This window comes from Apteryx rowi, unplaced genomic scaffold (assembly GCF_003343035.1).
Source record: "Apteryx rowi isolate R43461 unplaced genomic scaffold, aptRow1 scaffold_411, whole genome shotgun sequence".
In the NCBI taxonomy this organism is placed as follows: domain Eukaryota; kingdom Metazoa; phylum Chordata; class Aves; order Apterygiformes; family Apterygidae; genus Apteryx; species Apteryx rowi.
Window position 1 is genome coordinate 467,873 of NW_020450632.1, and position 15,067 is coordinate 482,939.

At 36.2% G+C, this 15,067-nt stretch overlaps 1 protein-coding gene across 1 annotated transcript in view; it reads right to left on the reverse strand.

Annotated features, from left to right (window-relative positions):
- Positions 1-3,132: 3,132 nt before the first annotated feature.
- Positions 3,133-15,067, reverse strand: part of EIF3E (eukaryotic translation initiation factor 3 subunit E) — a 28,760-nt gene continuing 16,825 nt past the window's right edge. The window contains exons 9-13 of the mRNA XM_026075792.1: positions 13,462-13,563; positions 12,320-12,429; positions 4,934-5,036; positions 4,547-4,681; positions 3,133-3,303 (exon numbers count right to left, since the gene is read on the reverse strand). Of these exons, the coding sequence (XP_025931577.1) occupies positions 3,265-3,303; positions 4,547-4,681; positions 4,934-5,036; positions 12,320-12,429; positions 13,462-13,563 (489 nt within the window). The 3' untranslated portion in view covers positions 3,133-3,264. The remainder of the gene's footprint in view (positions 3,304-4,546; positions 4,682-4,933; positions 5,037-12,319; positions 12,430-13,461; positions 13,564-15,067) is intronic.

Consider the following 15,067-nt stretch of genomic DNA (forward strand, 5'->3'; position numbering starts at 1 on the left):
GTGATGGGGTGAAAGGGGCCAGTAAGCGCAGTGCAGAAACATAACAGTGTTTATTACAGCTAGATCAACTCTTTGAAGGCACAAACAATTGCACAGCACAAGGGCTCTGGGCAAGGGTGTTGCATGACAGCAGGGACAGAGGGCAGGAGGAACAGTTGGCCATTAAGTGTAGACAGGAGGAAGAGATGAGTCTAAAAGAAGCTGCTTGTAAAATCAAAGGGCTTWCTGAATGTGCCAGTAACTGCGAAAAACAGTGCTTTCCTAGGAAGAAAAAAGCTTTAAAAGAAGCTATGACTATCCTCACTCCCAATGTTTACTTTTGTTTCAACCATATTATTCTACAGTCTTCTGTGTAAAAGTAAACACTTCCGGCAAGTGTCCTATATACTGATTACCTTCTGCTTATAAGCTATAAACATCAGAATGATTTTTGCCCCTTTCTTGTCTTCAGAACTATGAGAAATATAGGACTAGACTGTTAACACACCAAAAAGTTAGATTAAATCCTCTGCTGTAAATCACTGAAATTATTGAATTAGAGTGTGCTTTAAAATAAACGAATAGTATGCATATTAATAAACCTGCCACATTAAATCATAAATAATTTAGGTAAGAAAGAAACTCTGGAGGTCAAGTACAGCTCCCTGCTCAGAGCAAGTCCAATTATATCAGGATGCTCATTAACTTATCTGCAAAGGCAGAGATTTCACAACCTCTCTGGGCGACTTGTCCCAATACTTGACAACCTTCATGATAAATAAATAAATAAGCTCCTGTCCCCTGATTGTTGCAGTAGCCCTCCACAGGAATTGCTCCAGTACATCAGTGCTTGTCATGTACTAGGAAGCCCAAAATTGGGCACAGAACCCCACATGTGGTCTCATATGGTCTGAATAGAAGGCAATAATCACTTCCACAAACCTGCTGGTTGCACCCTTTGCTAATACAACCCAGTGTGGTTGGCCTTCTGTACCACAAGGGCACCTTGCCAACTCACCTTACCATCCACCAGGACCCTGGATTCTTTTCTGCAAAGCTACTTGCTATACAGCTAGGCCCCTGCCTGTACTACTATACGGGGTTGGTTATTCCATGCCAGATGCAGTACTTTCTCTTCGCTGAACTTCAAAAGGTTCCTGGCAGCCAATTTCTCCAGCTTGCTGTGGTCTCCCTCAATTTCAGCCCTGCCCTCAAGCATATGGGCTGCTCCCCCCAGTTTGATATAGTACATAGCATGGGAGTGGAGATGGGAGGGTTAAGATAATAAAACCTGCCCTAAATTCTAATTGCCTCTAAAAAAAGACATATGCCATGTTTATGGACAAATCAGTTCACGTGAATTGTTTCCCAGCTGCTATGTAACTGCAGACACCGAGTCTCTTATAGTGTGAAGATTAAATTTGTAACAGTTTGAGGAAGATGAGGTATTTCTCACTATTACAAATGGTTCATCTTTCTCTTCTCACTACACAGCATAATGCAGGAATAGATTACTGAAGCAGTCTCCCTGCTAATTTCTGAGGAATCAATCTTAAAAAGGCCATATGTGCACGCTACTGAGCATTCAACAGTTACGTAGGTATGTCCTCAGTGTACTATAAACACAAAAATACTGCAATTCATCTTCAAGAAGGTTTGTTGTTTTTAGCATGGCTCCTCTGTATGGTATGCAAATTAATCATTTCTTACAAAGAAGCAATAAAAAAATACAACTTCAAAGTAGGCAAAATGAACACAGAATTTAAGTAAAATATATACAGCTGATTTAAAATTTCTTTGCAGTATAAGCCTACCTACCAAGGCAGCTCACTTCACCTCATTTGACTAATATTTAGACCAAATGAATTATCTAATCTTCTTCACTACATTGTCACAAAGTAGTTCTGGCATAGGCAAGAGGATAACCATGCCACAATGCAGGACTAGCAGCAGAGTAGAAAATACTTCAAGGAAGAATTGCCACCAAATGCCTGCCAAGAAATCATTTTTGCGTCATAAGGTGGAAGGGTCTTCCCTCCTTCTCTCTGAATGAGAAGTTTTGCTGCTCACCCTTTGCCAGCTCTGGCATCTTGCTGGTGCCCAGTAAGTTTTAGTTAGAAAAGGCAAAAAATTCTAGCCTGGGAAAAATCATAGCAGGAGGGTTGGCGAGTTAAAGCAACTTGCCACACATAGGTGGGTTCCAGAATTTTAGGAGCAGAGGGGGAAGAAAGTACACAGTTGCAGTGAGGGAAAGGGGAGGCACTAATTTTTCCTCAACTTTAAGCGCAAAACTGCTTGATGAGACAGCAGCTTTTCCGTTCTATTATTTACATTCACCTCACTGATCAGTCACTACACTTCACATCTCCCTAAGAAGAATCTTGGAGTTCCTGGCTTAGAGATGCTATGCTATATTCTGTAGAGCAAAGATGCTAAGGAAACCCAATGAAGTGTGAAACAAGACGCCTGGCTAAAAAACCCAGAAGCTTAAGTCTTCCATTTGTGATAGCCAAACAATACAGGGTTTTTCTTCATGGACTACTTCATGAATCCTAAGAACTTCTGATTTCAGAACTAAAAGCTTTGAACTATACCCAGCCCATGAGCCACACCTTTTGAAAGAGCTCTTCCCTCTGAAACAAAAGCCTCATCCTGAAACAAAGTTTCCAAGACTGTGCAAGAATAAAAATGAGTTTTAGAACAACAAAAATTCAGAAGCACACAGATCTACCCAAATCATTCTGCATTTAGATTATGCTAAGTTTCATAATAAGTGCAGGTAACATAAGCCTTGACTCTACTAAGCTTTCTGTGGGATGGAAGAAAACATGGAAGAGCAGAAGATGGCTGCAGTTTGGCCAAATGTTCAGTGGGGATCCACTTGTTGGTGCCATCTATTTTTAATATCTGAAAGTGCAATATTTGCAGTAGGTAGCAAATCACTATGCTTAATTCCCTGCTTCCAAACTCAAATGGCTCTGACAGTAACAGATCTTTTGGTACAAAGACATGCAATGGAACTGACACTTTAAATTATAGCTATATTTTGTAAACGATGATCCAGAGTTCTCCAGAACATCATCATAGTAAGGAGCCTCTCTATACAGCATAGTTAAGTACTTAATTATTCAAATTATAAAGATGCACAAACTGTTAAAAGTAGCCAATTTTATTCAAATAATTCTTGATAGAACAGTTACCTTTTCTTAAAAAAAAAAGTTACATATTTATCATGTGATTTTTAGTCAAATGAAAACTGATTTTTTTCCCCTCTGCAGATGTATCTCAGTAGAAGCCAGAGTCTTGAGTAGCCCAGTTAGGTGCCTGAAAATAAATTTAAAAAATAAGGATCAGTAGAAAAGAAATTACTATACTATCTCCTGGTTGCTGAAATTTGTGAGAAAACAAATTTTACAATACTCAGGTATGGTTATGAAGTAGATATATTATTAACTACTAAATGATCCCTAGAAGTCTGCAGTAAGTGTTAATATAGCAGAAATTATACAATATAAGAAAGTTGTACAGTCACCGTCCCCCTGAGTTAGTAGCTGCAGAAAAGGAAAAGTTCAAGAGAATCTCAAAATAAAAGTATAAAGATAACTTGGCAGCTATATTTTCTTAATAAAATAGCATCACAACCTTTACACAACTGCCCTCTAACAGAATAAACTAATTCACAACTGTCTGTCAGCTTCCCTCAATACTTCAGCCAAATACTGAGGAAGTCCAATAAAAGTTTTAATGTTTTATAAAATTCTTTTTTTTAAGTTATTTATTTTTTTAAACAGCACCTCACTACTTTTTTTTTTTTAATGTATGTCTGTTTGGACAGGTCCTTAGTGGACCTCAGTCATCCAATTTTCATGCTTTTCCCTCACTTACAATATGGGAAACATTTAAGGTGGATAAAGGCAAAAAGCAGATGGTCTTCCTCACTTCCTTATTTTCACTGGCTTTACTCAAATATCTGGCTGACCTCATTACATTCTCTAGTCCTTAATAAAATAGGTTTAAGTGTTAGGATTTTGTACTGTGCCCCCATGTTCCAGTCTTCCATCATTCATTCTCTTCCCAGTGGCGTATGTACCTATAGGGCCTTTGATTACAAATGACACAGCAAGAGGAACACTCGCTCAAAATGCAGCACTGTAGCAAACAGCACTAAAGTAAGATGACTAGCTTGATGTATAAAARTATTCAGAATGGTTCAAGTCCAACTAACTTTAAAAAAGCAATACAACTACTTTAAGTGCCATACATCAAAACCGGCCCTTTTAAAGTGGTGTCCTTTAGGTGGAGACCTTTAAAGGAGTATGAGAACTAAATGATGGTAGAAACAGACCTAGTTGTACAATGAAAAAAATGGAATGCCTAGTGATGAGAAGAAATCAAGAATCACTGTCTAACGCTCATAAGAAAATAAGCCTTTCCAATTTAATTCCAGATGCCAGAACAGTCAGAAGTAGATCTGATGAGGTAGGAAAAAAAGGTAAGAATTATACTTAAATATATCTCACAAAAAAGAAAGATAGGAAAAATCCAGAAGAACATAGCTTATACCAACCTCGGATCTACCACTCTGGTTTAATTTCTTCTCAATGTTCATAGCCAACATTTGGCTACGAAAAGAGAGGCTTTTGGTCTTTTCAATCACTTGTTGATAAGGGGAGACTGCATTGTTGCCCATAACTACATGGCCCTAAAACACAGGAAAGATATAGCAAATAATTTTAATAATAAATCATAAAACATAATCCTTTAATGCTCTACTTTCAGAGCTTTCACAAAACACCTTACATGCTTTATTAAGACAGAATAAATGAAAGCCAATATACTTTATGGGCAAAAAAAAAAAAAAAAGAATAAGTTAGAACTCACTACTTTTGAGCAACATGAATGAAGTTTAACTAAAATTCAGCAAACCCACTTGGACTTATTGGTACAGTCTTACCAGCTTTGAATCCAATTTGGCATCTAATCGTGCATTTCGAATTAGATTGACAATCCATCTTTCAGCTTCTTCAGGAGTCATATTTAGTTTATCTGCCAACATGCTGGAAGACAACATACCATTATCAAAAGGTGAAATATAATGCCTCTCATGTTGGTAGGCACAATCAAGCACTATGGAATACAGGAGAGTTGTGAATTAAATCAACATACAAAATTTATCACAGCAGAAACAAGACTGTTCTTCAGTAAGTTCCACATATTTGGAAAACATATTTCTACTTGACTGAAATAGCTTTAAAGCCTTCAGACACCCCCCACTCCTGCCTAAAACAAAAACAAAAAAAACCCAAAACACCCACACAACTGATGCTGCTTTCTACTGGGACATCATGAATGAATAATTCATATCTTCAAGTATGCATGCAAAAGAGGCTGCATTAAACAGTACTTACTCTGAATGACATCATTTTACATTTAAATCTTGGTCTGCATAGTTTTTAAATATTCCTATTAAACCTTGCCTACATGAAAATTCTTTGGAAAAATCGCGAGATATCAAAAGTCTCTTAAAATAATATACCAGCTGCAAAGAGTCTACACAGACAGAGAAGACTTGAGAATAGGGATGCTCTTGGGCACACAGCTGAGCAAGGAATATACCACCAGCAAATCTTACAAATTCAAAACTTGTTTCATATACTTGCACCAAGAGAAGACAAAACTGCCCCAAAATAGATGGCTATCCAGCTTACAGCAAAGCTATAAATCTGATATACTTCTGGCAGCCAATTAGCATGTGACACCAGTCAAGAATGTAATCATGAACAGAAAACTAGTGGACTGATTGGAAGCTGGTGTTTCTGATGGATAAAACATTGTAAACAAAGCCTATCCTACTCAAACATCATCCCACAGACTCTAACAGAATAATTCCTTTAAGAATTCTTTTCCAAAGAACCAGAACTGTCTATAACTGACAGGCGAGGATATATCAAGCTTCCCTTGCTTTTCCTCACCAGCATCACTCAGTTCACCATTATATATATATTTTTTATAACAAAGAAGTTACTCTATATAGCAAATTCAGTGTTTATTAAGTAATTTCACCACAACATAAAACACCAACCATAATTATGAAGGGAACTTTGATTTTTTTTTTTTTTTAATCCTGCCAGCAGTCAAGAAAATTTAGAATAATTAATCCAGCAAAGTGTTTCACATTAACTCAGTTAGCAGTAACACACCATGCAGCTGGCAGCTCACTCTGAAGTTTTGGGAACAAGTGCCATGAGACAGCACTTCAGAGGTTGGTATAGAAGACAGGTCAGCTGCATCACTGGTCCAAGAAGATTTTACCCAAACTTCTTGCATCTTCAAGGAGGGTTTGGAGGTGGGGGGAGAATGCTTAATGAAACCTGCACTCTTATCCAGGCATAATTCCCACTGATGGCATTTCCTGCGGCTTTCTAGTCAACCCCTTGAATTCCTGCTGGCATTTGGCTCACACAGGAGACTTGTAACTCTCATTCTTCCATCAGCTTCCAGACTTAGGTGACAAATATGAGGTAAGGGCAGCAGACATTACCAAAAAGCCAGCGGCTCTGCTGGAGTTGCAGAAGAGGTCAAGTTCTCACCAGTTTACAGGCTCTTGCTTGAACGTATTTTTCCACCACCTAAAAGAGCGATTTTCCTCTAGATGCTTATTATTCTACGTAATTCAGTGCTAACTGTTCAGTTCCTAGCAGCATCTACTAAAATAGTTAGAAAACAATTTTAAATTTTCAAATGCTGCTGCAAGTAAATGCGTATGCAAAATGTGAGATGTTTATTATAATCCAAAGCATGTGGAGTTTTTGTCATCTTTACATATACACAAGATTTTCAGATCTTACCAATCCACTACAAATGGGTTTGATGAAAATGACCGAATTTTGTAACTTTTAAGAAAACTACCGGTGTTAAGAACAATGCATTACTAAAAGACAACTTGACTGTGACAGGCAATGCTTCAAAGAGATGTGGAAGTATCATACTGTAATAGTTCATAAACTGATTATTTTTAAACTGCCATTAAAACTCATATGCTATCAAATGGTAATTAAAGACATGAACTTCCGCTACTTCTCCCAAAGCTGAAGACACAGTAAGTTAAAGTGAGTATCTTGCAATGCAGGAAGACACGCAAAACATTTCTTGAATCAGAACATCTACCAGGCAAACATGAGCACCTTTAACAAGAATTTCTGTGTAGTCTTTTCTCCTATATGTTTTTGATCTTTCATACATCTCCCAACTATAAAATGAAGTGAGGTGAGTAGAAAGAAATTAACATAACTTAAAATACTGAACTTACACTCACTGAACTCATTTCAGTGAAGTGACACAACAAATGAGCAACAAGGTATCTGGAGGCTGGCAAAGCAATGGGAAGTAAAATCCGATCCTGATTACTTCTGTTCCATTAAAACTCTTAATGTATGGTTGAATTAGTTGTAGAGAGTTAAGGCAGACAAGTGAATACAAGATATCAGAGATGTACGTTTTTGCAGAATTATGAGCCACCTAGGCAGAATGAGACAGATATTTCAGTAGGCAAGAAACTACGCATTGCTTTAGTATGTTAAGCGCCAGACTCAAAACTAAAGAAATTCAAGCTTGAAACAAAGGGGGGGGGATTTTTGTATGTTCTTTTAGAGATATAAATATGATTCATATAAAATAACTCCTCTTTCAGATGAGGACAAGAATGGCTACTGCCACTACTTTGGGGATTAAGCTACCTATGTAGGGAGTCAAATGGTGAAATCTCCACCCCCGGAGATAAACAAAAAGCAGCCAGGCAAGGCCTTGAGTAGCATAACATAGTATCAAGGGGGCCCTGCTTTGAGTGGTAGTGGGGTGCACAGGATTGAACCAGATGACCTCCAGAGGTCCCTCTCAACCTACAGTACTCTGATTTTACATTTATCTTGGCCTAGAGTACTTGTGGAGAGGGGGCACAGACTTCTAGATAAAATATTTCCAAACCAGAAACCACAAAGTGCTTTGGACCATCTAGTAGGTAATTCTATTTTTTCCTATTAAAGGGAGCCAACAGAGATGAGCTTAGTCAACTGGGTAAGCTACAAGCATCTACACAAGCACTTAAGTTTGGATCAGGAATGCAAATCTCTCAGTCGTCCCTGCTCTGCACACTGATCCATGTCAGGGAACAGTGACACTTATGGTGAAAACAGCATCAAAACTAGATTCTTCTATTGAACTAGAATATGTGCTGCAAGTGTATCTAAAGTGCTTTAACAGTAAGTGGTGCTCAGCCCCTGGGAGCAAACTTAACCTAGTCTGAAACAGAAGCCACAGAGGACTGTGGATGTCAGGTTCCCCAGCAACAACTGCTTCACTCTGCAGACGCACTCCTCTTGCGCCCATCATGGGGTGATGTAAACATGGCCCAGGAAGTTTTCCAACCCGCAAGAGGACTTTTGAAAACGAAGGAATACAAACTAGTTTCTCTGTACCTACATATTACCACTCTTACATAAGGGATCACAGGCTGTAAATTTCTTTATCCAAGTCGAAAAATTTTACTAGCTCAACTTTTTCAGGCAGAGGTGGGTTTTTTTGGTTAACTAAAAAAAAAAAAAAAAAGCTATACCAACAAACATATAGCTACATGACAGAAGTCACACACTTTTGTACAGCTTTCATACAGGTATTTTCTTCCTGCGCATTAACTTGGAGAACTTCCAAATTACAAAATTAAAACAGAGGGCAAAAAGGGATGTAAGAATTGTTTTTTTTACCTTGTTAAGATTTACACGGAGGCAAAGTTTTAACCTAAACCCCCCCTGAAGTTATCAAGTAACAATACAACTGCCTTTTTAGTGAAACAAAGATATGTGTACAAGGAAAAAACTCTAAAACACTGTCAGACCTTTGAGACAGAAGATGCCTTATTTTGGCAGTTGCAGCAACTAGATTCCATGTTAGGGTCCCCTTCGAGGCTACCCTGAAGCAGCCAGCACCCCTTGAAGCGCTTGGATGCGCACAAGGCAGGAGACACTTGGCTGGTAGAGCAGCACGTGCTGCTGGAAAAGCATTCTCTGTTCTCTCAGAGGAATTACACTGAAGTTTCCTCCTGATTGCAATTATGTTACAAAAAACAGTATTCTCCTATCATACTCAAATCATACACCTAATATTTTCAAGAGAGAAGTCATAGCTTAGCTCCCAAACACACATTTACCAGCTCGAGTAACAGTGACCCACTTAAGATTCATATATTGACACCACTAATCCTAAAGATTAGGAGCATGAAAAAGCTGTCTTCGGTTTCTCATCATTTTTAGAGATACCCACTACAAATTGGTATCCAATAAAAGGAATTATAATGAAATAATCTGATTAATACTTAAAGAATATAGTCTCTATCCTTTCAAGTTAATCTTCATGGTGATTTCAAAAGCTTTTCTTTGAAATATTTTGGTTCCTTTGTTTTGTAAGGAGATTCACTTATTTGGTTCATGCTAGAACAATGTTATTTAGGTTTTTCCTTTGCTTAAAATGAAAGCTTGCTGAATTCCATGCATCTTCATGTATAAACAAACTTATTTTGCACTGTCCGCAGAAGGAAAAGATACAGAAAAGAAGAATGAAGCATACTCAGCTCTTCTATTAAATACAGGCATTTCATGCTAACCAAATCACATTCTGAACCAATTTAATCTATTACTCCCTATTAAGCATATTTCAAACATTAAATTAATTGCAGGGTGATTTGGATTGTATAAATTAAAAAATTACAACTGATAAAGCAACTATGTCCTTGGAAAAATGTCAGCTGCCTAACAGATGCAAGTAGTTAAAAAAAATTAAATGAGCCATCTATTTTCTACTTAACATAAGGAATAGCAGATTTCCCACTAATTGTTTTCAAATTTTTTCTGAATACTTAAACAGTACTTATCAAGCACTGTGGTACAACCAACTAGTTTTCAACTCCAGGAAGAGCAGTGGAAATCACTTGTGGATAGACAAATGCAAGAACTGCACCTCAGTCAAACTTCTAATTAGAAGCATTTTAAGTGGCCAATTTTTTCAAAAACAAGTCTGAAATGCACTAAGAAATACTTATGGTCTTATTTATTAAGCCCCAATCTAATGATTGTCAGAATTTCTGCAGAAATTTAAGGTTTATGCCATCATTTAAAACACAACAACCTACCGAAAAGAATCTCATCACTGATAATTGATTGAGCATGCAGTTACCTGGAGTGGTACATGATAGAAATGTCCATGCCCAACTCCGAAATAAATGTCTCAACTGGAAGTTTATCACTTTCCTCAGAACACACCACAGTGTTTATGAAATAGAGACACTACTACCTATATTTATGAATCACTTGGCCATAACAAGGAGAGACAACAGTAACTACAATATTTTTTTTACCCTACTGAAGTTGAAATACCATATTTGTGACATTTTGCTTTTTGAAATAAGATGAAACAAATAGTATGAGCATTAAAATAAGTAACAAATGCTAAATGAATTACAACATCTACCTAGGGCCTTGTTAAATAAAGCTTCCTATTTTTGCTATAATTAATCATTTTCATATTAGCTAAAATTTATCAGTATCTTTTAATAGAAAGACTTGAAGAATACTTAAGATGCATCCTCCAGAATCTCTGCTCATTGCTTCTCTGCTCTGGTTCAGATCAGATGTATTAGAATGACATCTAGCCTGCAGTTAAACAACAATCCCCCTGCCCAAATCCCCCCTTAAACTTCAAGTTTTGTTAAAATCTTGTACCTGAAGATATGCAGTATTCACAATATTAAGAATTATTTACAGGAAAGGTAGGTCACTCCATATTTTTTTTTTTTATATTTTATATTTTTTGTTTTATATTACCCAAGAACACATTCTTAAGAGAGCTTTAACAACATATTTCTTTTTCAGAATACTTGCTCAAAACCCTTTTATCCCTAAATTTGCAGTACTTTAATACTGTGTGTAAAAGCACTTTAAGCAATCTCCTTTAAAAAAATGAACCTAAGTATGGAAAATTTTGTTCATGGCTCTAGATCAGTTTAACATCATTAGCATGCTTAAAAAACAACACATTACAGCTAATTAAAATCCTCCAACCAACAAACTGGTCATCTTTCACAGACTTCTGTATTGAACTTCTCACTATTGGGTATTTCAAGCCTTCATTATGTGATATACTTGAAAGACTAATCTCTAAAAATGAACCACAAGGAATGGAATATTAAGGACAGCAATTACCTGATATAAAGGATAAAGTATTATTTCCCAAATGCATTTGAAGGCAAGTGTGTCACATAGTAAACAGAGATTAAGAGTAATAAAATTAAAAATTTTGACCTCTCTTCTACTATAATCACATAAGAGTGATTTTTTCCATGAACTCAAACTCATTAAGATAATCTTCTAGCATGACATTTTCTTTTGAAATCAAGCAGCTTTAAGTTGCTTCCTTGAATAACCAGACGCATGTATTTGCTCTGGATACAAGCAGGTAACAAAACTGCATTGAACTTGATTGATTTACCAGTTTAGGTTTCTGCTGTCTCAAGGATCTCTGAATTGTTCTTTACCACAGATATTTTTATACATTCAGAATTTTTCACTTTTTTTTTTTTTAAGGCAAAGTGGAGAGGGATCACAAGAATGCATAACACCTTCTTCCTACTTAATTTCCAGACAAGTGGTGTTGGAGCTGATCCATTTGAAAAGTCTGCTTCTACAAAATATATTTTGGGCAAGTGACAGATATCCTTGGTAATAAGAACATTCTAAATTTCCATTAGATCCAGTAGTGATCTAGTCACTCTTCAGTTTCACTGAAGAAGGCTGTACAACTCAACACTCCATAGTTTCTAATTTAGGGTGAGCTCATTTACTTTCTGGATTCCACAGAGCAAAGGAACTAATCTTCCACTGACTGTAATGGAGACTACAGATACCTCACTCAGACACTAACTTTAGGTGTCTTAAGCTGCCATTGAACCCAACCTCTGCAGTAACTGTAAGTTATATTAGATGTTTCTCACCTTTCTACATAATTTAACAGCATGAGGAAGTTTTAGCTTGAAAACACTGTTAGGTTTTTTGGGTGCTTGGGGAGGGTGCATGTTTTAGGTTAAGCAAAAGAATTCAACTTTAAAACATGATTACTGTAATTGAAATATATCACATTAGTTCTATAAAACTGGAAGGACAACTGTCCATCTAGATTTTAATGATTTTCATTTCATCTGGTGACTGAATAGTTTACCACTGAAGTTTACACTGTTTGTCAAACTGTCATCCATGACCGATTTTTATAAAATGTTATATTAAAAGTGTTTTCTTACCCGATGCTGATACATTGATGGATGCGACAAAAAGTCTCAAATATAAAGAGACGAGCATTCTCAATAAAGTCCTCAAGGCATGCCACTAAGAAAAAATCATTCACAAGCACCTGCAAGCGTAAAGAGAGAGAGAACAACAAGAATAAGCATGGAAACAGTAATTCAGTTATAGATACCTTCATTAAGGTCAACGAGCAGTCCTTCTAAAAACCACTCTTAGAACATTCCAACATGTGGAGAAAAGTCTACCTATTTAAAAGAAAATTTCAGAGTAATTTGCTAAATTAAAACTGCATGACTATGCTAATAGGGTAACTGAGGACTGACCAAAGAGAGCAAGGCCCAGAGCTCTCATATTCAATTGAAGGTCCCCCCAACATGCAGAATTTAGCTCCCCTCCTCACACTGTAAGTTTCTTCTCTCATTCAGCAATTTGATCAGGTAAGGTAGGTTGTTCTCCTTACCATACAGATCAGCTTACTTAGTGCAAGCATGTCTACAAAGTTCAGATTACATGATCACTGACCTTATGCAGTTAAGAGAATTAATTACTCTTTCATTTAGATCTACCCCATTAGGTGACTAATACTAATGAAAAGGGAGCCAAAGCAGAAGCTGTAAAAATCTGCACTAGTGTTCAGCTATTAGAAATACTAAACTTTCACACTTATCTAGTCAACAGAAGTGTCAGGTATCTTTAACTGCTCATAGTAGATTAGACTAAAAAGTTTCCAAGAATACATATTTAGTTATCCTAATATGTTATTTCACATTACTTTTTAACATTGCAATTCCAGAGTGCAATACATTATGCATCTTTTGGAACAAAAAAGGTAAATCCAAGCTTTTTTTCCACTCCAGACTTTGGAAACACTAATTGAAAAGCTGAAGTTCACCGAGATGTATGATTATCTATTCACTTTTTGTTCTAGGAGCTGATTATATCTAATTTTAACACTATACTCTTACCAGTAAGTCTTGTTTTAACTTTACAAAATAAATTGTTAGAAATAATGCTAGTTAACTTTCATAGGCAAAACAGTGACAGTAGAATAAAGTAGTGCTTCAACCAAATTAGCTGGCCAATGTTAATTTTAGAGATCTTTGCACAAAGCAAAACTTACATGTTACAGAAAACTTACTGTTTCACACTCCCTCAGTTTCTTCTGTGCGCCATCAAAATCGAAATTAACATACAAGCACTCCACAAACTCTGTGATGGGATCTCGGTATGTGTAGGACTCCTGTCAAAACCAGTTAGCCAACAATGTGAGAAATCCAAAAGCGCTCAAAGAGACTGTTTCTTTAAAGTTCACATTGCTTGAGTGTTTCTTATATTTCTCAAACAGCAATATTTAAAACTGGAAACAAGTCTCTATATCACAAATAAAATATTGTTAAATTAGGTTTGCTAATTCCTCTTACTACTACAGCATAAGTGTACTTTTTAAATAGTCTGGTGAAACTACACTTTTTGTTGTTTAAGCTTCAGTAATTTAGTGCTGCAGTCTTCAGGTTAGAGAAGTGTCCGTGACTAGAACTGCTTTTGCATCAAAACCCCCAGTTTCTTGAAATATGATAGAACAGATATTCTTCCCAAATTCTGATTTTACAAGTTAGTCCAACACTTTGTACTTGATGATGATGATGATCATTCAATTTACAAGGATGACACATGGCTAATAAAAAAATGTTACTTTCTAAAAATAAAATACTTGAATTTATTTTGACATTACAGGAGTTACCCAACTTTCTTAATTACAAGACAGGAACAACACTACATATGCATACATCATGTAAATCAAAACTTAACTATGACATTGTCTAAGATGTATTGAAATCACATTTTCAGATGTTTAACACAATATCCATCAGGGCTGTTTTAGTATACAATAAGACTAGCAGATTAAGGGAATTGCTAAAAAGAGATATTTTTTGTCAGATCGAAGTTACTTTTCCTTTGCAGACTATATATACACACTATCATTAAATTTACAATTCATTTTTATAAGTCACATTTTATACATCAGAACTGTACTTGTTAATTATACCTATGACATATAGCACTCTAGGATCCCACTTTTAATCCGAGATGAACATATAACTGCTTACCTATCGGTTCAATACTTCTATAACATTAGTGTCTTTTACCAAATAGAGGATGGACCGACTTGCCTTTTAACATCAGTCTACCATACAACATTTGACAAATCACTTCATTCTGTTTCATTTTTCTTGTATGTAAACAAGTTGCTAGTTATCCTGTCTGAACTGCTTTCAATTCTAAGAGATCCCTACTGCTTCACAATTTAGTGTAAGGAACAACACAAAATAAAGAGCACTAAGAAATAAATCTGTTAATAGATATTTTAATACCAAAGCTAACAGAATTAATATTATGAAAAGTAACATCCCAGTGACTCCTTTTAATTCATACCAAATGTATAAGTTGAAGTGAAAGCAAAGTAATGCTATTAAATGCTGTCTTACTTCAAATATCAGAACTTTCTATTAAAATTCAATGCTAAATCAAATTTTAGAATAGATATGGGCTTAAGACAAGAGACAGGGCTTAACACTTAAACTGTTCGTAACTACTTATTGTTTTGTGAACACCAATGCTTAAAACCATATGAAGAGATGCTTAAAATTTGATTCTTCTTAAGATCACACTGTGCATGGTAATTACATCAGTACTAACAGTGGATACAATTGATTGCTAGCCTGTAGTAACCATATTGTCATGCA